Genomic DNA, 25,251 nt, shown 5'->3' with positions numbered 1-25,251 from the left:
TGAAAAAGCACCATCCTTGACATAAGCATTATTTACTAACCTCTAAATTTCACTTAACCTATAAATAAAATGTTATCTTTAATACAGGTGTAAAAATACATGCTATAAGCAAGTCTTTTTAAAGTCAGTGGCAGAGCCAAGTCTCTGTTATTTCCAAAATTGTACTTTATCCTCCTATTGAAAATGTTCAGAAGGTGTGAATCAGGATGGCTTCACTGGGTTCTATTATTGAAAGAATTTTTATCTATATATAAAAATAATAGATTCTCATTTACAAAACTCAGAAGCCACATAAAGTTAAGCTACCGTGAAATATATTCAGTGGTTCTGCATGAGAAACTAATTTATCTCGGATACTCTACCTTAATGGTAGTTTAGAATGCATACCAGTCATTTTCCTTCTAAGAAGTCTGCGCTGATTAGGGAAGGGGATGCATGGCTCCTGGAAACTGATAGAAATTAGCCTGAGCGGTTCTGTAAGAGCAAGGTGGATAGAAAGGGTACAGTTAGCCGTAATTAGGGACCAGACAAACCAAACTAGAGGCCCTTAGAAACTGGGACTCCAGACTACTCCCATGTGGAGTAATTCCTCATATTTGGGGGCTGCTAAATTAAGACCGATATTTTCTCTTGAAAGTGTCTATAGCTTATGTTGAGGGAGAGTTTAGAAAATTCTCGAAATTCTCCAGTTTGTGTGGGTAACTAAGCATTAAAAATGTTACCTAGAGTTACAGAGCTGTGGACACCCATCCACTCCCTAAGATGCTCTGTTACTCTAAGAAATGAGTCAGGAATGTAAGGAAGAAAGGATCAGTCAGGGGCAAGGAGACTCTAGCACCATATTTGTTCTGTCTCTGCGTGATCAAGGACAACACTAATTCCAGTCCCAATGTACTTTTTAATTTCAGACATCTATAAATAGGCCAAGATCTTCTTTTCTTACAACCAGAAATGCGTCTGAAAATAATTTACTATACATTTATATGATGATAGATGATAGATAAAGTTTCACTTTGGATTAATACAAAATAGATTGATAAAATAGAAGTATGTGATAGAAAAAAATAAATTATGGTGATTTGAGACCTGAGAATCTGAAAGCGAGCCTAAGGATACAAGTCACTATAAAGGAAAACCATGGGGAGGGGGAGCAAAAGAAAATGGCCCCAGAGCCTGGTCTCCAACTGATCACCTCTCCTTGGCAAGCGGAAGGAGAGGAGAGACCCACTGCTTAAGACAGAGGGATCGGAAGTGCTTTCTGGCAAAGGTGACATCTGAGCAAAGGTCACACTGTGATCAAACAAGGAAGAGGCTGCTGAAGCCTTCCCTCCAGTGGTGAACACCTTCACCTGTGGACAACAAAGAGGAAACCATGCGCAATATATTTTAATTATGTTTATATTCAGCTTTAAAAATCACTACGTTTGGGCTACTTTTGAATAAACTGAGTTTGAGCATGAAAACTAGTAAAACAAAACTGGCTCAGGAGAGAACCCCTGACATTCCTCAAAGAGGCTCATGACTAAAGCACTTTTTTAAAAAAGGTATAAGAACGTCCGCACAACGGCTAGGATCATCTTACTGTACCAAAGATGGCTTTGCTGCTTGCTAGAGAAGGGAGTGGTATCTACTAGCGACCAGGGTTTTGATGGATCAGACAAAATGAGACACAAAACACATGTCAAGACACACGTTACAAAACGGCATAGTCCTAGATAATAACCTCTCACGTTGTTAAGTAGTGTGCGAATACATACACTAATTATGTGTGTGTCTGTGTATAATTGATAAAATGATGGGTGATAAACACAAATCAGATTCTTCTGAGCAAAGCCTAAAGAACCGTTATTGGAATGCTTCCAGTAAAGAACGTTGGTGAATTTGACTTGTATTCTCTTTGCAATGCAAATGTTCAAAATTAAGTTGTTTATTTGTTTGCATTTCTCTCAGACAGGCTCACATTTCACTGTCAGACATACATAGTATAATACTTGTTCTTCCATTTTTCAAGTGGTAAATGGTATGCTGAGGCTTTGAAGTTCAAGGTCCATCAAGATGCCACTTGGAATCTCCTTCTTGTAGTCAGAGTTGTCCTTTGAAAAGATTTAGGCGGATATTGTGAACCTGAAACACCAATCAAAAAGTAACTCTCATTAAAATATTAATATTTCCAGCTCACAAAAGGATTCCATGCAGATGGTATTTTTAAAAAAGAAAAAATACATTTTCATGTCACTTTTACATAAACCAGGAAATATGCAAAAACTACCATTTGGGGTCCTGAGGGGGAGGAGGGGGGCTCCCCCTCCACTAAGCCTGGATGCTGGCCCTTGTCCTCCCAGAGCTGGTGGGTGTGCTAGAACTTTCTACCCAGAGGTGGATCCCTAAGGTCCAGGAAGTTGAGTGGTTAGCTCTGGCGGCCCTACTACTTCATGGGGGCAGAAACAATGTCAGCTGCCTGAAGAGATCCTTCCCACAGCTTCTTTTTTCTTTTTTTTCTTCCACAGAACAAACATCGATAAGTTAATAGCTGCTGCTTTCTGACCTGGAAGCAAAGGTTAAGAACGAGATTACACGCCTGCTTGTCAGAGGGAAAGAAAATAAATGCTTAGAAATAGAGGAATATCTCTGTCATGTACCCTCAGTTACTCCTATAGAAATGAAAAAGGCTTCTGACCATCTATAACGATAGTCACAAAATTATTGGTAAGAGAATATACTGACAGTAATGGGGGAAATTAAGTGTGCAGATTTAAAACAAATTCAGAGCCCAGTTCCCTCTCCGGACCTCTAACCCTGCGTGCCCAACAAACCAGTAGCTCCATCTAGCACGCTGCGGTCAACATCGCCAGAACGGAATCATCAGAATTCCGCGAGCTCTCTCTTCCAGCACCGCGGTCTCCTGGCCATCCATGGAATCTCTCTCTCTCCCTCCCTCTCTCTCTCGTGCCACGGGACGCTCACCCCGCGTGGCATGGCGCATGGCTCCTGTGGGAAGCCTCTCTGTCCGTTTACCCATCTGCATATCCAGCTGGTGGTCCTGCTCACACCTCTCTCGTGGTCCCTTCCATCTTCCCCGCTACACTGAGTGCTCCTTGAGGCACAGACCAAAGCGTCCTTGGTGTTTGAATGCTGGGCTCCGCACGGAACCTGGCCCAGAGCGAGCACTTGGCACGCTGTTATTTATTAATAAACACACTTTGATGCTTACTTTCCTCCCACCATCTACAGGTCAGAGCAATAACTTGATAACAGGGCGTGGCTGCCTTTCAGAGAAAGCACTACGGTCACTGACAGTGAGAGCGAGGCTGCCAGGGAATATACGGAGAAGCAACAGGAAGGCGAGCAGCTCAGGGCTATTTGCACAGGAGAAAAATTGTAAAGGGCTTAAGAATCTTGGACAGCCCTACACTACAGAACCACGGAAGGGCTGGTGTAAACAGTGATAAAATTGCGATGTTGTCCCAATGCTTCCATTTTTCGAGATTTATTTTTAAATTATAGCATTTGCCTTAGAACAGCAAATTATCTTTTATGTTTCAGATTATCTATAATACAAATTATTCATAATTTTTGAACAAACAATAGATGCCTGGAATCTAGCTAGGTCCTTTGCATACGTTTTCTCAATGATGGTTTTATCCACCCAGCCTATAATTAAAGAGAAAACTGAGGCCCAGAGGGGTTGAGGCTCTGCTAAGAGAGCTCGGTGAGCAGGATGGAAAGCAGGCATTTCATTCCAGGGGGGCACAAACCATGACCACACTATGTTGCCTCCTTAAACAAAAATGCTGGCAACAGTTTTGAAAACTAAAACATCATTGGCCTAAATTCAGACTAGAAACTTTACCCTCCAAATAGCTACTGGGGTAAAAATAAGTATTTATCTGTAAAACCCTCCATTATAAAAAATAATTAGAATATTTGTATTAATTTTATGAAGTATTTTTTAAATTAGATATTCACAGAGCTAAGAGTAGGGTTTCGTGGAAAATATGAAAACTGTTCTGCAGAGAGAGACACTGATTTCTCGTAAGACTCATGAGACAGAATGTTCCTTTTCCTGAGAGTGAGGCCCCAATTTAATGAAGATCGTTTGGGCATTTCCCCCCTTTACACCGAACAGCAGGTAAATGCTTATCTTTGCAGTTTTGCTCTTTGTAGAGACTGTGACTGGCCAGAGGACAAACACTTGGTATTTCCTCCTATGGGGTCAAAATAGTCCTGTTAAGGCAGATAATCCTTAATTCTCTTTCCAGAACTTGAAACCTCACATATTACATCATTTTATTTATTTGTGGGGAAAACTGACCTGTGAAGAAACTCTGACCTGTCCAAGTGTGGCCAGCAAATTCCATCAGTGTCAATGAACCTTTTCGAGGAGTATCTAACTGTTGGAAGAAAAATAAAACGAGGGATGAGTTTTATTGCTTCAGACACTTTTAAATATCACGTTTATGGTTAACAGGCAACCTACGCGAAATGCATGGGTGGTGCTGGGTCTTGAAAAGTGTTCTATCGTCAGAGATCTTTCTCGAAGAGGCGATCGCTCTAAACTGTCAGGAATCGCGCTTAGCACGCGGTTTTGTGGATGCTTCCCTCTGTACTGGATGGAAGATAATATGTTCTGGTTTAAGGTAAATGCAATTCTTTAAAAAGGTAAAAGAAGATCTCTATGTGCTCAATCATTCACTCGCTAATTTGAAACTTTTATTTAGATGCTGCAAGGTATAAGGTCCATCGAACATAAATACCAATATATATTTTAATCACGTAATTTTATTATATAACCTGATAAAATGGTAGTGTCCCCATAGATAAACATGGATTCAAAACCTTAACCACCTAAAATTCTTACTATTAAATTATAATAGCCATGTAATTTTGCATTTGTGAAGCATCAGACTTTTTTTTTTAATGCGATGTTTGCCTCCTTTTATGACTTGACTAAGCCACAACATGCTAACTGTGCAACTCATCACCACTCTGCAACCCCTGTCTCTCGAGAAACGGTTCTAGCTTTATGCAGGCATCCGTGACCATCTTTACATTCATTTCACCCTTACAACAATTCTTTGAGGACGGAATCACTCTGGCCCTGTACGAGTGCGAAAATGAAGGCGCAAGGAGAGTAACGTCTGCCCAGTCAGAGTTTGCGTGGTGGGTTTCAAACACAGATCTCCCCGTCTCCTGACCTGACCTCCATGCCCTTCCTCCCCTCTGTCATCCTGACTATCACATGTTCCGTGACACCTGGACTTGCTGACTGAGTTCAGACCATGTTTGTAGTTCACGAAACGGTGCATTAACTCTCCCACCTCCTGTCCCGTGTTGCTGGCCAGTTCCTTTCAGGAAGCAGCTATGGAGACATCTGATGTCCCTGAGCTCGTTGGGAAGGGCCAAAATTATATTCTGCTTATTTGTCTGTTTTCCAGTAGACAGTGTACATGGTGCACTTACAGAAACAGGTCGAGATGCAGGAACTGCTGTATTCTGCTCACCCAGCTCTGAGCCTATGGGGGGTAACCTGCTCCGGGAGGCCGGAACCGGTGGGGAGGACACACGGTCCACGCCAGTTTGCCTGTGAACACAGCAACGTGGACTGAGCTGCCAGTGCAGACAGAGGGGGCCGGACCTCACCCCGAAGCTGCCCCTCTGCTCGGCTGCCCAGCGCCTCGCAGGACACGCACGGAGCAAGAGCTAGTTCCTCCCCTTAATGTGCTTACAGGTTCCTGAACACACGATGAAAAGCCACGGAGGAATTAGACAACAATGCAATCAGTTTAGGTAACAAAAGGCCACAGTGAAAGATTCTAAAGAGAAGTAGAAATTCAGGGACTGGAGTGATCAATGAAGTATAAAATTAATTACAAAGGTGCAGAGCCTCGATGAGGAAAACTATAAAACTTTATGTAAGGTCATTAAAAGGAGGGGCAAAATATGTCCTTTTTAAAAAATGTTATTCACTTATTTGAGAGAGAGAGAAAGAGAGAGGGAGCATGAGCTGGGGGAGGGGCAGAGGGAGAAGCAGGCTCCCCACTGAGCAGGGAGCCTGATGCGGGGCTCGATCCCAGGACCCCAGATCATGACCTGAGCCAAAGGCAGACGCTTGACTGAGCCACCCAGGTGCCCTAAAATATGTCCTTTGATGGGAAAACTAACTACTGTGACAATGTCAGTTAGTTATCCCTACATTTTTAATAGATTTAAGGCTATGAGGTTCAATGTACTTTTCGTTTTTGAATTTGACAATCAGATCATAAAGTTTGTCAGGAAAGGGGAGGAAATGTCAATAAAAGAAGAATAATGACAACAGACATTCCCTACCAGATGCCGACATTGAAACATTGTCTGGTTCATGTACAAGAATAAAGATGGATATTCTAGAATAAGATTCTAATTCATTTATTCATGAATGATAAACTTATGAAAATTAAAATATGACCTTTTGACCTATGATGTTTTAAAATACATATACTACCCATAGTTTAGACACTGTAAGGAAGGAGTCTTGTGTCCTGCCAGTGGGATTATAAATTGTTAGAACCATTCTGGGAACAACTTTGGAAAAATATTTCGAGAGTCTTAAAAATATCCATAACCTTTGATCTAGTAGCTTTACTTCTAGGACTGTACTACCAGGACACAATTTAAAGTCTTCCTTACTAAGATTTATATAAAATGATATTGTACACCCAAAACTAATACTACACTGTAGGTTAACTAGCTGGAATTTAATAAAACTTTAAAAAAGATTTATATAAAATGATATTCACTGTACATTATAAGAGTGAAAATACAGAAGGAATGAAAAGTTTCCATGATGGGAAATACTAGATTATCACATACCCATTTGTTATTTTCTAGTCATTAAAGTCACGCTTTCAGAAATGTTTAACAACATGGAAAATATGAATAACATCAAGTGAAAAAATCATATGAAAAAGTGCTACAATAGTAGAATAATATAGTATTCGAGAAAAGATGCAGGAAAGAAGAGAAAAGAAGAAACATAACCACAGACAAAATTGGTGGTAAACTTACCAAGTTATCATTTTTATATTTCTATGTGTTGGGCATACAGAGGGTCTTTGATACCTACTCATATTTTTGGTATTGTTCTAATATTCCACAGAGAACTTGTCGTACTTTGATAGTTAAAAAAAATGTTATTTTAATAAAAGTGAAAGAGCATGAACAAAATCATGGAAGTCAGACCACGCACAGCTGGTCTGTTTGTGGGTCAGAGAAATGATAAGGCTGCCCCTGGTCAAGGTGGGTGAGGAGAAGTAACGGGAAGATACAGGTATGCAGAATCCAAGATGGCGACATTGACCCCAAGGGGCAAACATTAGTTGTTGTTGGGACCGAAAAAGAACCCCCCCCCAAAAACCCCTTGTTCTTTTTATGCATAAAACACAGATATAAAGAACAGTACCTAGACTGTGCAGTATATTTGTGGCATTAAAATTCCACGGGTGGGGGAGGAATTAGGAAAACTAGTCTAAAAGGGCTCCTTAGTATGGCAGTTACAACAAAAAAGTTGAAAAACACAGGTCTACAGACAGGGAGGGGCCAGAACATGAAGGGAATGGACCGTTGGAGGCATCTGACTTATTTCAATAGAAAATAGAAAAGGTTTGGGACGAAAGCCTGACGGTGGAGCCCAGGTGGGCTGGGAGGAGGAGGAGGAGAGGGCCAGTGAGTTGCTAGCCACACTGGCAGGGGCTGAGGGGTCCCAGGCGGCCACAGTGAGAACGGAGGAGGGGGAAGCTCTTGGAAGAACGGCCAGAGCAGACTGCTCCGATAACCCGAGTACCCCAAATAACACTGGGAATATCAGTTCCAGACTGTGAAAGAAACAGTGACCCATCAAAAAACCAAATGTGGCCTGGCACTGTGGAATGCATCCCGAAATATCCAGTTCCTTGTTAAGCCCTGGTGGCTGCTCGTGCCTCCCACCCCTGCAAGGGGGAGCCTAGGGCAGCCCCTTAAACAGGGGCTCCCTCACCCCAGGAGGCGGGTGGCCCCAGGGCTCCGGGAGGTGGTCCCCAAAGCTGACAGCACTGTGGGGAGTCCCAGCTCTGCCTCTCCCTCCTGGGATCATCTTTGGCAGGTGGTGCTACTTCTCTCAGCCTCTGTCTCCTCACCCTGGGTCTGGGATACTACGAGGACCAACTCAAAAGATTTGTGGCGGGGAATAAATAAGATAATAAATGTGACTCCTTTAGCTGGTGCTGGTAACAGAATGCACCCAATAAACCCCGGCCCTTATTAGTGAGAAAGCTGGATTGCTCCTTCGTAGTTCTGCAGCAAAGGAGGGGACAAAGTCCCTTCTAGCAAGGCAATGATCTGAAGTTGACCCTAAGGTCAAAAGCTTTTCTGAAACTCTGCACGTGGAGCAAAACACAGCCTTAGAGGTAAATAAAAACTAACAGTTATACTACTTCTGAAACCAATATCACACTACGTGTTAACTAACTAGAATTTAAATATTTGAAACAAACAAAAAACTAATAGTTATATATGTCCCTTTTATCGGTATAGTATTTTATGCACATTAATATTTTTGAACCCCATAATGAGAAAGAATTAATTACGTAATTTGAAAGCATTAGCTAACTATTAGCTTTACAGATGAGGCCACTGAATACCCAGCCAAGAGCACCTCCCCATCGCAGCTGCGTTTTGCTGCACGGCTATGGGTACCCTGCCTGACTTTACACGCCAGCACGCAGCCAGCTCGACTACTGGAACCCAACTCGTGTGCGATATTCAAACTCATGAACTACTTGGGAAGTGGCCACATAAAGTCTGACAGAGGATGCTTCCTGCACATGAATCCATAAGCCCTAACCGGCAAGCGTCTCCGTCCTCTGTGAGAGAGACAGGACTTACAGTTTTGTTCCCCTAAGAACTTCATCGCTGTACACATTGGGGGTTTTCATCCTCTGTGAGTCTGAAGTCAGGGAAGGCAGCCTCGTGTACGCAGGTGTTCTCCTCTCACAAGTGTGCAGTATGCGGGCATCGGACGTTCGTGCGAGGCGGTGCCGTGCCAGAGAAAGGGTGCCAGGCCCTGCCCCCAACGATCTGTCCTCTTGCTCATTCCTGGGGGTGGAAGTCAAGCTGATTACTCAGATGTAAGTGTCAGAGAACAGGGCGCAGACACATGTGTCCATTACTGGGCATCGCCTAGAACAGTGTCTGCTCAGGAAGATAATCCTAAGTATCAGCTGAATGAATAGAGAGGCTATCATTTCCAATTCGATTTCTGTTTCTTTCTTTTTTTTTTTTTAAGATTTTTTATTTATTTATTTGACAGAGATAGAGACAGCCAGTGAGAGAGGGAACACAAGCAGGGGGAGTGGGAGAGGAAGAAGCAGGCTCATAGAGGAGGAGCCTGACGTGGGGCTCGAACCCGGAACGCCGGGATCACGCCCTGAGCCGAAGGCAGACGCTTTAACCGCTGTGCCACCCAGGCGCCCCCGATTTCTGTTTCAACCAAGAATCTTCCACGGCGGGGCGGGGCGGGGCGGTTCGGGAATCTAAAGTTGTCACTGATTGTAATCCTACAGTTTAGCTCACAAGTTTGAGAATTCACAGCTCTCTTCCCCTTATCTATCTGCCCTAACCGAACGGTGATCATCTCGTGGTTGATATTAGGACAGTGTGTTTTTATTCTCACGCGTGGCTGTCTCCTTCCTGGAACGGGTTCAGGTGCACCTAGCATGTATGGGGTTAACCAGGATGCTCGTTACCCCACATCCTTGCAGTCTTCATTGTGCAAGTGTGTCCAGCATACAGAAGAGGCGGGGTCATTATTTCCTATACGTACTGTGTTTGCGTTCTATCTGCAAAATAGGTGGGTCTCTGCTGCAGTGGCTTTGCTTGAATTGTCATCACACCACTCAAATCATTATAAAAATTGTTGGAGAAGCGATGAATCTGAGAAAGGTAAAAACAATACAAATTAAAAAGCAACCAGTGCTATTATGATTACTGGTGCCTGTCAGGAGTCAGTGGGAAACAAATGGCTCACTCCAACTGGCTAATTTGAGGGAAAAATGTAACACGAATGATATTTTGTAAAGATGTGGGAAGAGAAATTAACAAGGACTGGCTTAATTCCCCCCAGGCAATATAACAACGTAACAGTAGGGACACATTACCACAGGCAGGCCTGGAGCAGCAGGAAGTGGAGGAAAAGTTTCTGGGCTGTGGACAGGGTAGCTGCTTGGGGAAATGCCACCAATCACTGAGATGGCTGAGAGCCCAGGAGTAAACAAAGTCCTGCCATACTCTTCCCCTGCTCTGAGCTCTGAGAGCTGCAGGGCAAGGGAGCCCACCGTACAGCCAGCGTGCACCAGCCTCCAGGCACGCCAGGGGGAGGGAGGTAGAGACAGAATCCGGAGAAGCAAAGAAAGGGTACCCCAACTCCTAATTGTGCTGTTGCTTCGGGTCCCTTCTTCTACCCTGTTCTTTGCAAGCTGGCCCCATCAGCTGCCCTGGGAGCCACACAATAGCCTGGGAAGAAACCCGAACCCCAGATCTTGAAGGCTTACATTTGAATCCCCGTTCTAACCGCTTCCTGGTAGATGGTCTTGGAAAGATTACTTTGTTCTTGGAGTCTTAATTTCCTAATCTTTAAATTGAGGATAATGATACATACTTTGTATGAGAATTAAATTAGATAACACTGGTGGAAGCATGAAGTGAGGGTAAATAATCATGAATTCCCTATCTGGTCCCATGATACCACCAACTAGGACGGAAAACAACATTTAGATTCAGGGAAACAGGACTTCTGAAACTAGAATTGTATTCTAGTTTGAGAATAGATGTAGCAACTACAATCACATTTTCCCGATGTTGAATATTTAAAAAGAAGTTAGAGGAATAAATTAAGACCTGTTGTAATTACCGTTAGGATGCTCTGACTATTTCAAAACAGGCTCTAATAATATTTCATTTTTACTTTCAACTTTGTTGTCCATTCATTTTCCTTTAACATTGATCCAAGTGAAAACAACAAATTAGCTGTAAAAAACATTTTCAAAACCCATTAAAAGTTATAAAAAGAAAATATTTGTAGAAAACCCTTTAGACTTAAAAATTTCCATATTTCTCAAATTTACTTATATTGCCTAATGCTTAAGGATTCTTTTCCATGTTGTCACCAGGTGCCCATTTTTATGTGATTCGTGCTGCATATTGAATATGCAAAGTGGGAAACACTATTGAACCTGCCTGAGCAGTTTCAAAAGACCAAAAAATACAATAAATGGTAGCAGTTCTGAAAGTTTGTTTTGAACAGCAAAAGCAAAGAAGGCTTACTGTAAAGCCCTTACGCTACAGAGTACAACAATCCTATGAGACATTCCTATTTTAAACTTCTGCCTCCTAGGACCTCACACACTCTTCTGTGTTCTCCCAATCTTGCGAAGATCACCCATTTATGTGCTTCTAGCTCGGTGCGTGCTCCTGCCTCTGCCTTGAAGATCTTCCCGTTTCCTTTCAGCCTTACTAAATCTTACCTACCATTTAGGATTCAGTTCACGGATCACTCTACCTTATGGAGGGATGCTACTTTTCCTCTGAATCCCATGGCATTTATGAGCTAAAGAACATCAAATTTCGACATAGGCTGGGCTGGGCTATGGTGGGATATAACATACGATTCGCATCTGGCTGTGACGCAAGCTAGTGTCTACTGACTGCCTTCTCTACACTACATGTTGCACTACATGCCTTATTTCCTTTACTTCTCACGGCTTCCTGACTCACAGACCCCATAGATAATGAGACGAAGGCTTTGAGGGACTGGTGCACGATCACAGAGCTAATAGATTGTGACGCGGGACCCTATACTGGTAGAGTCCTACAGCTCAAACTCTCATCCACTCTACCATCTGCTGACTGCCTCATGTTGCGTGCGGGGACCTAGAGTTTGGCGTGGCTTGTCTCCCTCCAGCTAAACTGCATGTACATCAAGACCAGGAATCCTGTCCTATCTTTTTTCTCTGTTCCCCCCACAAGAGGAGCTGTGCAAAACATAAAGTCTAAGCTCCTTAGCACTACTGAAGGTCTCCCATGAAGGAGCTCGGCTTTCAGCCTCACCCGCCACCAGATCTTTGACTAAGGAAGCAATTTGAGAAAAATGTATTGAGTGCTTAGCATGAACCAGGTTCTGTGTTCGGAGCTCTCACCTATTTACATGATTCTGTCCTCACAACACTACCTTGGACATCATTCTCTAGATAAAGGAAACTCAACATTAGAAAAGTTGAACAACATGTCCCACATAATCCCCCCCCTCGGTTCCTGACTCTCATTGCCCTCATCTTGGTACAATGTCCCTGCTGGTCCCAGCATCCTCGCCTCTAACCCCACTCTGCCCAATCCTAGTTCTCCAAATACACCGCTCTTCATTCCTCCATGCCTCTGCTTGGCTTGAAATGACCCACACAGACTTCCTACCCATGCAAGTCCTACTCATTTCTTCATGTTTCTGCTCAATTTTCACCTCCAGCCTAAAAGATCAAGACTCAAGCCCTAGTCAAGATGAATCGTTCTCTCCTTTATTCTCCTGAGGCCTCGTCTGGCACATGGCTCACACAGTGCATCGTATGTGATTTGTGTTATGCTTTTCCTTTTACAGATCGGGGACCATGCTTTGTTCATCTATGTATCTCCTCAAAACACCTAACACAGTGGGGCGCCTGGGTGGCACAGCGGTTAAGCGCCTGCCTTCGGCTCAGGGCGTGATCCCGGCGTTATGGGATCAAGCCCCACATCAGGCTCCTCCACTATGAGCCTGCTTCTTCCTCTCCCACTCCCCCTGCTTGTGTTCCCTCTCTCGCTGGCTATCTCTGTTAAATAAATAAATAAAATCTTTAAAAAAAAAACCAAAAAACAAAACAAAACAAAAAACACATAACACAGTGCACTTAATGCAAACTCAATAAATGTTGAATGAACCCAACATACTCTCATTGACTTATTATTTTTTTATCATTTTGGTAGGAAGACAGGAACACATCTGTAACCTTCTAACTGGCTAGAAATGTGCGGGAAACGCATTTTTTTCTCTTTAAAAATATGGAAACGGCTCTACAGCTCCAAGCAGGTGGAAAGTCTCAGATCTGAGTGTCCCTACTCTATTGCAGAATACGGTGATGCTACTACTCCATGAAGAGGTTATTTTTAAATTTTCGTCTAATTGACAAACAGAATCAAATACTCAATAATAGAATATATGTTGACAAACAGGCCAGAGATAAAAATACTGAAAGAAAGAGAGACACTAGCAGAAAAGCACCTGCCTGTGGTGGATTAAGATGAGGAGCCAGGGACACGCTTCGGGCCTCAGAGCCTCTGGACGGGGGAACGCTTGGTGCATCAGCGTTAATACGGGAAATGAGTATCAGTGCAGGTTTATTCTCAGCTGCTTTCAATTTTTCTTTCTGTTTCTTTCCTTCTGTGTCAACCAAAAAAAAAAATCAATATTATTAGGAAACATGTTATCGAATATATATACTTAAAATTCACTGTTCTGGGACACCTGGGTGGCTCAGCTGGTTAAGCAGCTGCCTTCGGCTCGGGTCACGACCCCAGAGTCCTGGGAATGAGTCCTGCATCGGGCTCCTTGTCCAGTGGGGAGTCTGCTTCTCCCTCTGCCTGCTGCTCCCCCTGCTTGTGCTCTCTCTCTCTCAAGTAAATAAATAAAATCTTTAAAAAAAAAAATTCACTGTTCAATGGGAATCTCTGTTTTTGAGATACCGTCATTCTGCTATGGCCACTGAACCCCGCACAGAGCAGAGACCCCACAGAGCCATTTGCTGACGTGACGCTTTCCATACACACATGCTTATCATTCCAGTGGTAGGTAGAAAACTAGGGATTATACACTGGGGCAAGAAAAATTCTTGGTATTTTACAATATCCCAACTAATCCCTTTGGTTGGAAAAAATATATATTTAAATTAACATGAGCAGAGGCGCCTGGGTGGCAGAGCGGTTAAGCGTCTGCCTTCGGCTCAGGGCGTGATCCCGGCGATATGGGATCGAGCCCCACATCAGGCTCTTCTGCTATGAGCCTGCTTCTTCCTCTCCCACTCCCCCTGCTTGTATTCTCTCTCTCTGGCTGTCTCTATCTCTGTCGAATAAATAAATAAAATCTTAAAAAAAAAAAAATTAACATGAGCAGTACCCTATTGTACAAATTGATTCCATAATATTAGCCATTAAGGTCTACCACGGACATTTCTAAGATTTGTTTCTTCTCAATTTCAAGTAGTTAAGAGAACATTTTATAAGGTTAAATGAAGTGATTATTAAATTATCTGTTTCTGTTTTGCTTTACAAATAACGTCATAAACAATTAAAAAACCAATCTCCCATTATTAGAGAAGTTAACCTATTATTAGAGATTTTTTTAAAGTGACTTTAAGCTTCTTTCTTGTGTATTTTTATGTCATTGTTCCAAAGTACATATATACTATTTTTATGACTCAAAAAATAATAATGTCCTTTCTGAAGGGATTGAAGATCACTCGTGAATAAGGGGAGAAAACCTGCTTCCCTTCTCACTCGACCACATCCTAGGTTGTGGCCAAGCTGGCTGGAGACACAAAACTGAGTAACAGGGGTCTTTTTTTCTTTCCATTAGGACCAAATGCTACAAATAAGTACCTGTGAGTGTAACTTCCCAATTTTTTCTAATCAGCTCTTCCAATGTCTCTACCACACTTGTCCAGACGTGATCAAACACTTCTGCGGCCACCGCGTCTTTGATACAGTCATGAGGAGAAACGGGAGGAAGTCCGTGTTTCCGCCACATCCTATGGCGGTGAGCTGATTTTTGTTCAAGACACCCATCATCACTAAGAACAGAACCCACTGTAATTACTAAAAGTATCAATGGTTAAAGTTAAAATACTGCTATCGTCTATTTACCTGGCTCTCTCTCTAATATGCACACACATGTACATTATGCATGTATAAACATAACATTCTTTTTAAAAAAGCACATTGTTACTTTTTGATGTACCCATTTTCAATCACAGGCAACTTTTTATTATTCAATATTTGTAGCTTTTATCGAAGAACCAATTCAAGTCTGTATTTAGTGCAGAGACTGGGCCTTCCCTTTGCCCTCCAGAAGGGCAGCCTGGAGTCCTCAGGGAATGAAGGCCACTAGGAGCCTTGTCCACTTTCACCAGCATGCTGAACACGATTCTTGTTTTCTAGCTGTGCCATGTTGCCAAAAAACAAAGCAGGGGCTGGGAAGCACTGATCTAGCACAGACATATGCTGCTAGGGATTTAAAGCTTTAGGGAGTATATTATTCTCAAAAGAATGGAAAATCTTTTGGGCAAGTGAAAAATATAGAAAACACTAAATGAGCATATAACCAAAATAAATGCCAAGTAAATTAATATTATTACACTAAGTCAATGTCAAATAAATCCTACTTACTCTTCTTTTCTGTCAAAAGCAAAATATTCTTCAATCTTTCCATCCACGTCATATACCTCTTCTTCCTGGGGTGAGCCTGCCGTTAGGCCAGCAACCCCTGGGCCTCCGGGGCCTGGCAGGGCAGGGGGTGAGCACACCTCGGGGAGTATTTGAGAGCCAGAGACGCACAACCTATGGGGAGAAGCAGATCCTCCGTGAGAGTTTGTAGAATGTCAAGAATATAATGCTTGCAAGATTTTGGCGAGTCTTTAAATTATCCATCAAGTATAGAATCCCAGACAAAAAAAAAATTGCCTATTACATTTGATAAAATCATATCCTTAAAAGCAACATTTTAACACAAGCATCACTAAAAATTTTAACGGCCTCTTAAATGCTAAAATTACTCTATGAGTTTGCATCCCCTTTGCTGATATAAAATAATGTCATGGCACAGTCCCAAATACGCGTGACTGGCATAGAGGGACTTATCAGGAGAAAATGGCACAGAACTTTATTTCTTCTGCTATTGAGTTGGAGCTTAGGATCCATCACATGGGTCAGTTTTTGATTTTGCATGTAGCCCAGCCTTTCAGAGTCTTTGAAACAAAAGTTCAAGAGTTAACTTCCTTGTTATCTGTATTATACACACTCTCCATCACCATCATCATCATCAATCTAGAATCAGAAACATCTTGGGAGAAAAAACGCTCTCTACCTGCCCTTCACTGAAGTCTAAGTTTCCAATCAGTGGAGCCGAGGCTCATGGCTAAGACAGACCTGAAAAAAGTATAACTAAAATGAAATTAAAAATACTTTCAAAAGCAACTTATAGGAACCTACTGTCTGCTGTTGTGGTTGTGTCCACAGGCATCTGAGAAGGGTTTGTGGACCACGGAACGAGGCTCGCTGCCCTGGAAATGTTGGAACCCTTCATCAGTTGGCACGATGAGCTGTCTTCCTAATACTCTGCAAGGTAGAACAAGGGAAAAAAGGAACTTACTAAGAATTCTTTATTGGAAAAAGGAAAAATGCTTTGCAATGTTGAAAGTCAGATGACACAGTATTTTGAAGGCATGTGTATGAAGTGATAAAGGAAATACTGGTACGTGAGAAGCACAATGGTGTCGAAGAGAAAGCACGGGCTTTGAGGGAGCGGGACACACTGTTCTTGCTACTGACGAAGAGATCTGAGGCAAAGTTCTCAGGCCCTCTAAGCCACTGATTTCATCTGTTTGCTGTTTGTACTCGAGACACAACAATAGTTACCTGGAGGACTGGTGAGTGGTTTAGAGATAACGTGTATTAGGTTCAGACAGGTAGAGTAATGCTGGGCACACAGGAGCTCTCTGAAACTGTGAACTAATATCTACATAATGACTAAAAGTCTACAAATATATATGCCTGGCTTACGTTCCTTGCAGTCTTTTCTTTTCCCACCCTCCCCTCCTTCATTTTTATCTTAACTACATAAGACAAGAGGGCCAGGAGCAGGTGTGAGCTCCTGGCTTTTCGGTAAGTGCCCCATGCCTAGAAAAGTGAGCATCCACAATTCATAGCGGTTGGACGTATTAAACTCTTCAAGACAGAGGGCTTACGAAGGGCTGAATAGAAAGATTTAAAGTCTACTTAGTTGAGGTTTTTTTTTTAAGTTACCTAGTGGAGGTAACCAGAAAATCCATCTACATTTGCATGAGTGCTCTAATCTATTCTCCCCAGATGTAATACAGAGAGAATTCTGATAACAGAGATGGATTTTTCTCCTAAGTGGGTTTGGTTGAATCACTGAAAGAAGAAAAGCTTTCCTTCAGACCCAATCTATATTCTCCAACTTTGATATTAAAAAACAAACGATCCTGGGGAGCGCCTGGATCAGTTAAGCATCCGACTCTTGATTTCAGCTCAGGTCTTGATCTCAGAGTCCTGAGTTCAAGACCCACTTTGGGCTCTGCACTGGGCATAGAGTCTACTGAAAAAGGATAAATTTAAAAATAATGATAATTAGGGGCGCCTGGGTGGTTCAGTCGTTAAGCTTCTGCCTTTGGCTCAGGGCGTGGGATCGAGGCCTGGGATCAAGACCCGCATTAGGCTCCCTGCTCTGCTGGGAGCCTGCTTCTTCCTCTCCCACTCCCCATGCCTGTGTTCCCTCTCTCGCTGGCTGTCTCTCTGTCAAATAAATAAATAAAATCTTTAAAAAAAAATTTAAAAAAATAATAATTAATTAAATTAAAATTTCAGGGAGATTTTAAAAAAATTAGTGATCCTTCCTACTTAAGGAATCTTGGTTAGTTAGGAAGATTTATCTATCCAATCATTCGGCAAATAATTACTCTGTTTCTGTTCCTCCCCCACCCCAACCCCGAGTACTGTCCTCAGCTCTGACGACGGACCTGTTGCTCACATTCAGCTAAAGGATCACTCCTACCACTCCAGAGTGTGTTACGTATGTAATGCCTTCCTGAACGTGAGCTAGTTTGCTTCTCACAAGGCAAGACGCACTTGAGTATCTGGAATGTCCCAATATTTCCTCAGGCACCATTTCGAAGGCTGTGCTTTCTTAGTAAAGACGTGTTCTGGATACATTTTTTGACAGGACAATCGCTTTCAGTCAAAATATAGTAACTGTATTAAACAGGCCAGGAGTGGGTGGTTCCAGAATCCATTTCGGAGAGTTACTACGAACAACTTCCCTACCTCAGATGGAGGGATCTTCTTGCCCACTCACTGCATTCGGCCACTAGATTCTGAGTCTGAGGGCTTACTTTCCCTTCAAATAACATTTCCTCCACCTCCCAGAACAGCTGCTGGACTTTCTGTGCGTTGGCTTTGTCAAACTCCTAAAATGGAAATGCACATTTAGTTACAAGACGACAAGCTGTACAAACACAGCCTTCCTAGTCATTAACACGTACAAATTTAAAGTGCCTGTTATATAGGAAAAACTACGGCATGATAACAAGAATGTGGACTTTGCACTCAGACATACCAGTGACCCTCGCTGTTAAATAGCGATCATTTCTACCACATGCGTTATGAGACTTATTTGGAATTTTACACAGGTATATATGCATATTGACGGACATTGATACACTCACATGTACACACACCTACGTATCTGTATGTATATACGCACATATATGTACACGGACACAAGTCCCTCAGATGGCTGAGCGTGACACAGCCAAGCACAGCTGCCACATACCGGCTAGATTTTCTTCTGATGCTATGACTGAAAAGGAAAATGACCTTTATGCGAAGGGCCATTTGCCTTCTTTTAATGAAGAGCCCTGGCTATCTTTCTTTTTTTTTTTTTTCCCTTCACTTTTATTTGTTAAATTTGAGGGAACACAAGCAGGGGCAGGGAGAGGAAGAAGCAGGCTCATAGCAGAGGAGCTTGATGTGGCGCTCGATCCCATAACGCTGGGATCACGCCCTGAGCCGAAGGCAGACGCTTAACGACTGCGCCACCCAGGCGCCCCCTGGCTATCTTTCTTTTAGGGCTGTGTGAACCTAAAATCTCACCCACCGCTCAGAGCAACAAGGTGCACATTCAGGTTGCTCGACCTGATTGAGATGGTCAAACTGCACTGATTTGCGTAGAACGAGACTCAATATTTGTTTTGCATCTTCCCTTGAACTGATACTAAACCAGATTCCCAGACAGTAGGGGAGCTGAATGATCTCTTTTGTGATGCAAATTGGGTAAAAACTAATAATAAACTAATATTATTTGCCTCTGGGGAGGGGACCAGGTGGTTGAGGTGAGTAAAAGGGCTTGCTTTCGATGTTCTCTCTTTTGGCTTTTGTTGCTTTTTGCAAATATTACCTATCAAAAAAGTTAAGGTTTTTAAATGAAAAGCAATTGTAGGGCCTGAAGTCATCTCAGTTCTATAAATGGAAGCACAAGAATCTCCCTGGAGAATTACATAAAAACGTGTACTGGAGGAATCGCAGAATTGAGACCATACAAAGCAAGGGTCCTCCTCCTTCTTCCCACCTGCAGACGCAGGGGAGGGAGGGTGGGGGCTGCTTATCACAGGTGAGCCCGGCCCATCTTGCTGGGAAAGGCCTGAGTGGTTTGGAGCGGACTCCTTCCAGTGCCCCTCCCGCTGCTGTGAGGAGCCCAGCTATTACACTGCTGGCCCCACCCAAGGAAGTGGACCCACGTGTGCCTTCCAAGGGGCGAGCTGCTTTCAAGACAGCAAAGAAACCAGAACACACAACAAAAAAGAGCAAGAGTCAGAGGTGACGGAGGTCCTTATGCAGCCACAAGGGCTTCACAAAAGGCTGGGTCCTTATTCTCAGGGGCACTTGAGAGGATAAAGAGGCAGGAGACAGCAGCTGGCAGTATGTCCTCCAAAAACCTGAGCTGGAGACTCAGGTCCACACAGCGAAGAATTCCACTCCCACAGAGAACAGAAAAAGGGTTGAAGTTAGCAGCTTCTGCTAGGGTGAGAGGTGAAAGTAAGAGATCTGATTTAGAATATCGGGGGGAAATTTCCTATATTTTTAAGTTTTTCCATGGTGTGACACATAAACACGTTCATAGGGTTGTATGTGTATGTGTGTAATAGGTAATGCTTTCATAATTGGTAAAAGGATTATTGCAAAGTAAGAAAACAATACTTCATTATAAATTGTAATCACGGAATTATACAAAAGAGGCTGAGACATACGTCATCTCTCCAAGAGTAAATGGAGCTCCTCTCAGTTGATAAGCCAGTGGTAGAACTCTGTGTCCCAGACCCAGACCAAGAGTTGCGGGCGCCGGCCGGCGTGGGGCTGCCACTTGACCGAAATGACGACCCAGAATCACTGCAGAGACAAACATAAGCCACATAAAGACCATTTCCTGGGAAGAGATTAAACTAGAAGTGGTTTTGCTTCTCTGAGCTGATTTTAAAACTGACTTTAAAACATTTATGCAATGTAACATTTCATTAGACTAAAAATGAAATTTTTTTTTTAACTCTTAGAAATGCATGGCCAATCACTGATTTCGCTTCCTATATTCATTATGGGCATGTTTTGATTCTGCAATCAGAAGCATGCACCACGTTCATTCTTACCAGGTGTATTTATCAATGGCTTTCTGCACATTGCTTGTAAAATGTGTAGGTAAAGGATCTTTGCTTTTCACAGCCAAACTTCGCTTTCCAGATCCTTCCAACAGTCCTCTCCTGAAAAATAAAATAAAATATGAAAAGTATCTCTAATGTCATAGTTTTATTCATGAAAACTTTTAAAACGTCCTTCTGCATAAAGTTGCTCCTCTCCTCTTACCATGCTCCCCCTAAACACACACACACAATATATACCCTCAGGAAACTGAGGCCTGGGACCTTACCATTCTTATTTTTCTTAGAACAAGGTTGCCATGAACCTACATGCCCCTTTAGTTAAACAAAACAAAACAAAACACCAAAAAAACAACTTTTTGTGACTTTAGCCAGACTCGTAAAAGTTGCCCAAAACTCTGGGCAGACACAGAGTCACTCTGAGGCAAATGCAACATGAGCTGGATTTCAGGTCCCACTTGTCCTTTAACCAGTGACCAGTGCCCTTGTGATTACAAAAGCAACCAGCCTTCCTGGAAAAAAAATCGATAATTCTGTAGTAATTCTGAAATATATTAAATATTAAATGCTCTTTAATCACTAAACACATGAAGAATTGAAATAATGACTGATGTACATAAACAATAATTCATTTTAATTTGGCGCCGTTGTTTGGTTTGTAGCCTGATGTCTAGAGAGTTTTAAAATATTAAAATTAATGGAAAACTAACGCAGAAGAAATCTCTAAACTTTAAATAAGTTACTGAGCCTGACTGGTGTAGGAAAGTTAGTGTTAATCATTAAAATGCCCTTTCAATGAACCTCTTAAAACATTTCCTTCCCTCTTTGTCAAAGTAGCTTCCTAATGTTTAACAGTAAACATCTTGTAATTTTTTGTGGAAATAATATTTTCCCATATAAATTACACATATTTTATATTAACTGAAGATATGGTCGTGATTTGGGGAAAAAAATGTCAACTTTCAATATTTCTAACAGGGATACCACAGGAACATTTGTTTAAAAAAGTTTGCTATGTCATCAATTAAAATGGTGCCTAATTTACAGCATCTGTATTTTTTTTTTAAAGATTTTATTTATTTATTCGACAGAGATAGACACAGCCAGCGAGAGAGGGAACACAGCAGGGGGAGTGGGAGAGGAAGAAGCAGGCTCATAGTGGAAGAGCCCGATGTGGGGCTCGATCCCATAACGCCGGGATCACGCCCTGACCGGAAGGCAGACGCTTAACCGCTGTGCCACCCAGGCACCCCCAGCATCTGTATTTCTGAACATAAGTGGAGTTTTAAAAAATATTAATACAGGGAATAAATTCTGCCCTTAGTTATGTCCCTATAGTACTCCACAACAAATGGAATTTGAAAACCAAGTTCATTACTACAGAGGTTAGGAAGAGCCTCTGCCTTCCATACATATGTCTTGTATGAGAAAAGAACAGAATTGCATATTTTTCCCTCCTTATTGCTCACATGTCTTAAGTACAATCGAGCAGTTCTGAGGATAAAGGTGCTAAGAGAAAAGAATACAGGACAAGCTTTTATGCTAATAAATGGCTTTACCTTGGCCTTGTTCACTTGCTGCAAAACCACCAATTACTTATCATTTCCATGCGACTCAATAGCTCTTTAAATAAACAAAAATACTTATGATAAAAAAGGGACATTCAACTAAAAATTACATCAAAAAGAGTTGCTTTGAGCATTAAGAAATATATGCTAGCATATGAGTTAACCTGCTTCTTACTGGGAGATAATTTGGAACCTCAGGGTGGTGAATTAAAATAAAATATGTTCCTTCGCAGTAATCTGTATAAGAGGGGCGCCTGGGGGGCTCAGTCGCTTAAGCACCGGCCTTCAACTCAGGTCATGATCTCGGGGTCCTGGGATCAAGTCCTGCATCTGGCTCCCTGCTCAGCAGGGGTCTGCTTCTCCCTCTCCCTCTGTCTGCCGCTCTGCCTACTTGTGCTCCCTCTCTCTCTGGCAAATAAATAAATAAAATCTTAAGGCAATAATCTGCATGAGAATAACAAAGGTTGGTTAGAATCCTGCTCTGCCCCTGACAGGCTATGCACTCCAAGTTGCTTCTCCTCTCCTGGACCCCATACACGCACCTGTAACACAGAGACAATACCGTCAACGTTTTCCTACAGTTGTGAGACCTGACTTAAAAGAATGCCTGTCACACAGAGATGCTCAATGTTCGCTGGAAGAATCAATAGGTAAAGATTAAATTAGTGAGCCAAACAAAGAACATGTTTTTTCTCCATAAACTCATGCTTACTGCAGAAGAGTGCATTGTGACCAGACCCAAACATACTCTCCCAGCTCAAGACATTTCTGGAGATTTGTTTATCCTGTATAAAGACAGAAAATTCACAGCTCTTGGAGTAACTGCTTCTCCCAAAGCGACTTTTACAACTAAAGGGCCAGATGAAATGGTTTCTTGCTTTCAGCTCCTCCTCTCCTTTTGTGCGACTGGAAAACAAAATTCACTAAGCAGACCCATGGCTGCTTGTTTTGTTTCCAATGAACAATAATCTCTTCCTCCAGGAAATTCACCTTTTTTGGGGGGAGGGGGCGGGAGAGGAGGCAGGCTTTCCAACCTGAGAAAATGATTGACAAAATGAAAGAACTACTTCCTCTCTTCATATAACACCGTATCTCCTTCTAAAGTCTATTTCTGTGGAACTTTTTGAACTTGAGAGGTCGTTTGACCACAGGGTTCAGAAAAATTCTAAAGAGGAACTTGAGCCTGTTGATGCAATGACTACCAAAGGTCACCAAGAAGATAGGGATAGAGCTGCTCCCTGGACCCAGGCCAATGGCATGTCTTTCCAGGGACCCCAAATTACTGACATTGTTAACTAAAAACAGAATCTATACAATTTGCCTTTGGGTTTTCCTTTTATGATCTGCTTTGAATATTGCATTTCTCTCCCCTAACCAATCATTGTACTGTTATTTCATGAATGACATTGAGCATTTTTAATTCCCTGTGAACTATCAATTCCTACATAAACGATACCATCTAAAAAAGTATACAGGATTTTTAGGATGTGTCCAATAAATACCTTAAAACTTGAAAGCGGTGGAATGTCTATTAAGCTTTTATTACGTTATACATAGACATATAAATTTTACACTAGTTCCTGTCTATTCTGCTGAAATTTTAGAGATGTTTAAAAAAAACTGCTAATGGGTACATTTAAGGCTGTTCATTTGGAAACAGGACCTGGGTTTTAGGACAGACTGAAGTGCACCCATTGAACATATCGGCCCTAACTTGTCAGTGCATCAAAGTGAAGCCTGAGTCCCAATCTCCATGAGTCACTCATTTCCAGTGTCAAATGACTCTAGTATCTATTTTTACTTTTTAAAATTTGCCTCTTGATAGCCCACAAACCTCTGCCATTTTGCCTTGTAGACATTCAATATTAAACAGTGATCGAAGCTTCCAAAATTCTGTATTTCTGCTTAAAAGCATTGCTCGAAATGAACACTTGTATTCTGAAAGCGCTGAAATGCACGATGGTTTTCTGGGTGGACTGGCTCTCACGAAGCCCCTCCCCTCTTCCCAAAAAACACCAGCGCCGCCCAGACTTAATACAAGCACATCCTAGAAGCTGCCGGGGCTCTGGGACTGGTGGAGAACCTGTCATCTCAGACGAGACGGATGCCTCTCGGTGCAAGTGAGCAGCTTCGCCTGGGAAAGCCGGATGATGTCAGCGCGAGAGATTTCATGAATGGATGCGGGGACACAGACCCGATGGATTCCAGCTTTGCAGCCAGGAAAAAATTCGCACACATGGCACAAAAACATGACACGACAGAAAGTTCATCGCATCTTCCCGGCCAGAGAGACTTACCCAATCACAATCAGCCCCAGGCCCGGGCTCGCGTCCCTAGGGTCCGGCCCCGAGCCCCGAGGCCTGGGCGCCTCCGGGCGCTGACACCCGGCGCGGGCCCCCTGCAGGCGGCGGGCGGCCGTGCGCCCCCGCGCCCCCGGGGCCTTGGCTCCCCGCCCGCCCAGCCCTGCGCGCCCAGCCCGCTAGCCCTGCACGGGCAGCCGAGTCGCGCCCGGGAAGCTCGAGCCTTGAGCTGCGCGGCCAGGGGCGCTCCGGGCCGGGTCTGCACGGCCCATGGGCGCGGCTGCTCGCCGGGCGCCCCGACTGCCTTCCCCTCCAGGTCCTACGGCCCCGCACCGGTCAGATTCCGGCGCGGCTGGGCGACGCCTCCCGTGTCCTCCGCGCACGCCCTTCCCGCCTCCACCTCGGCCGCAGCGCCCTCCGCGGAGGTCGGCCTGGGCCAGGCGGCGGATCTCCAGCGCTCCCCGCCCCGCCCGCCGCCTCCCTGCCCTGCGTCCGCCCCCGCGTTCCCAGGAACCTAACCTTGGAAAAGTCCTGCTGCCAGAGGCCCGATTTCAAAATCCAGTGACCTGAGCTTTGGCCGCAGGCCACTGGTCCTCTTGGCACCCGCCCTCCCTCCCTCCCTAAGCCTCCAGTGCGCACCGTCTGGCCTTCTCACCCTTCCCCGAGGCCTGTCTGGGCGGGAGGGTCTGTCCCGACAGGTGTTTGCCATCCTTAATTCTTTTAACTGGAGAAAGACCGAGAACTACAGAAAGATTTCACCTATCCCCCTCCTCCCATCAAAGGATTCCTAGTTGGGCAGCGTTGCGGTGGGGAGGGTAGGCAGAAGGGAAGTTAAAAAAAAAAAAAAAT

The 25,251-nt window shown here is 43.3% G+C and overlaps 1 protein-coding gene across 3 annotated transcripts in view; it reads right to left on the bottom strand.

The window, feature by feature from the left end:
- Nucleotides 1-1,911: 1,911 nt before the first annotated feature.
- Nucleotides 1,912-25,251, bottom strand: part of FAM149A (family with sequence similarity 149 member A) — a 45,546-nt gene continuing 22,206 nt past the window's right edge. Inside the window, exons 1-14 of one of the 3 annotated variants that reach the window (XM_044387624.3) lie at nucleotides 24,736-24,818; nucleotides 20,526-20,636; nucleotides 20,133-20,271; nucleotides 18,151-18,293; nucleotides 16,300-16,425; nucleotides 15,478-15,648; nucleotides 14,692-14,882; nucleotides 13,323-13,477; nucleotides 9,836-9,945; nucleotides 8,899-9,108; nucleotides 5,461-5,581; nucleotides 4,478-4,606; nucleotides 4,313-4,391; nucleotides 1,912-2,124 (exon numbers count right to left, since the gene is read on the bottom strand). In XM_044387624.3, the coding sequence (XP_044243559.1) occupies nucleotides 2,051-2,124; nucleotides 4,313-4,391; nucleotides 4,478-4,606; nucleotides 5,461-5,581; nucleotides 8,899-9,108; nucleotides 9,836-9,945; nucleotides 13,323-13,477; nucleotides 14,692-14,882; nucleotides 15,478-15,648; nucleotides 16,300-16,425; nucleotides 18,151-18,236 (1,452 nt within the window). In that variant the 5' untranslated portion in view covers nucleotides 18,237-18,293; nucleotides 20,133-20,271; nucleotides 20,526-20,636; nucleotides 24,736-24,818 and the 3' untranslated portion in view covers nucleotides 1,912-2,050. Of the gene's footprint in view, nucleotides 2,125-4,312; nucleotides 4,392-4,477; nucleotides 4,607-5,460; nucleotides 5,582-8,898; nucleotides 9,109-9,835; nucleotides 9,946-13,322; nucleotides 13,478-14,691; nucleotides 14,883-15,477; nucleotides 15,649-16,299; nucleotides 16,426-18,150; nucleotides 18,294-20,132; nucleotides 20,272-20,525; nucleotides 20,637-24,399; nucleotides 24,524-24,735; nucleotides 24,819-25,251 lie in introns of those variants that run through there. The other 2 variants (XM_026508641.4, XM_048226380.2) reach the window with 2 other exon arrangements.

This window comes from Ursus arctos, unplaced genomic scaffold, assembly GCF_023065955.2.
Source record: "Ursus arctos isolate Adak ecotype North America unplaced genomic scaffold, UrsArc2.0 scaffold_27, whole genome shotgun sequence".
NCBI lineage: Eukaryota > Metazoa > Chordata > Mammalia > Carnivora > Ursidae > Ursus > Ursus arctos.
The sequence above is the reverse complement of the archived record's forward strand: the minus strand, read 5'-3'. Positions and strand labels throughout refer to the sequence as shown.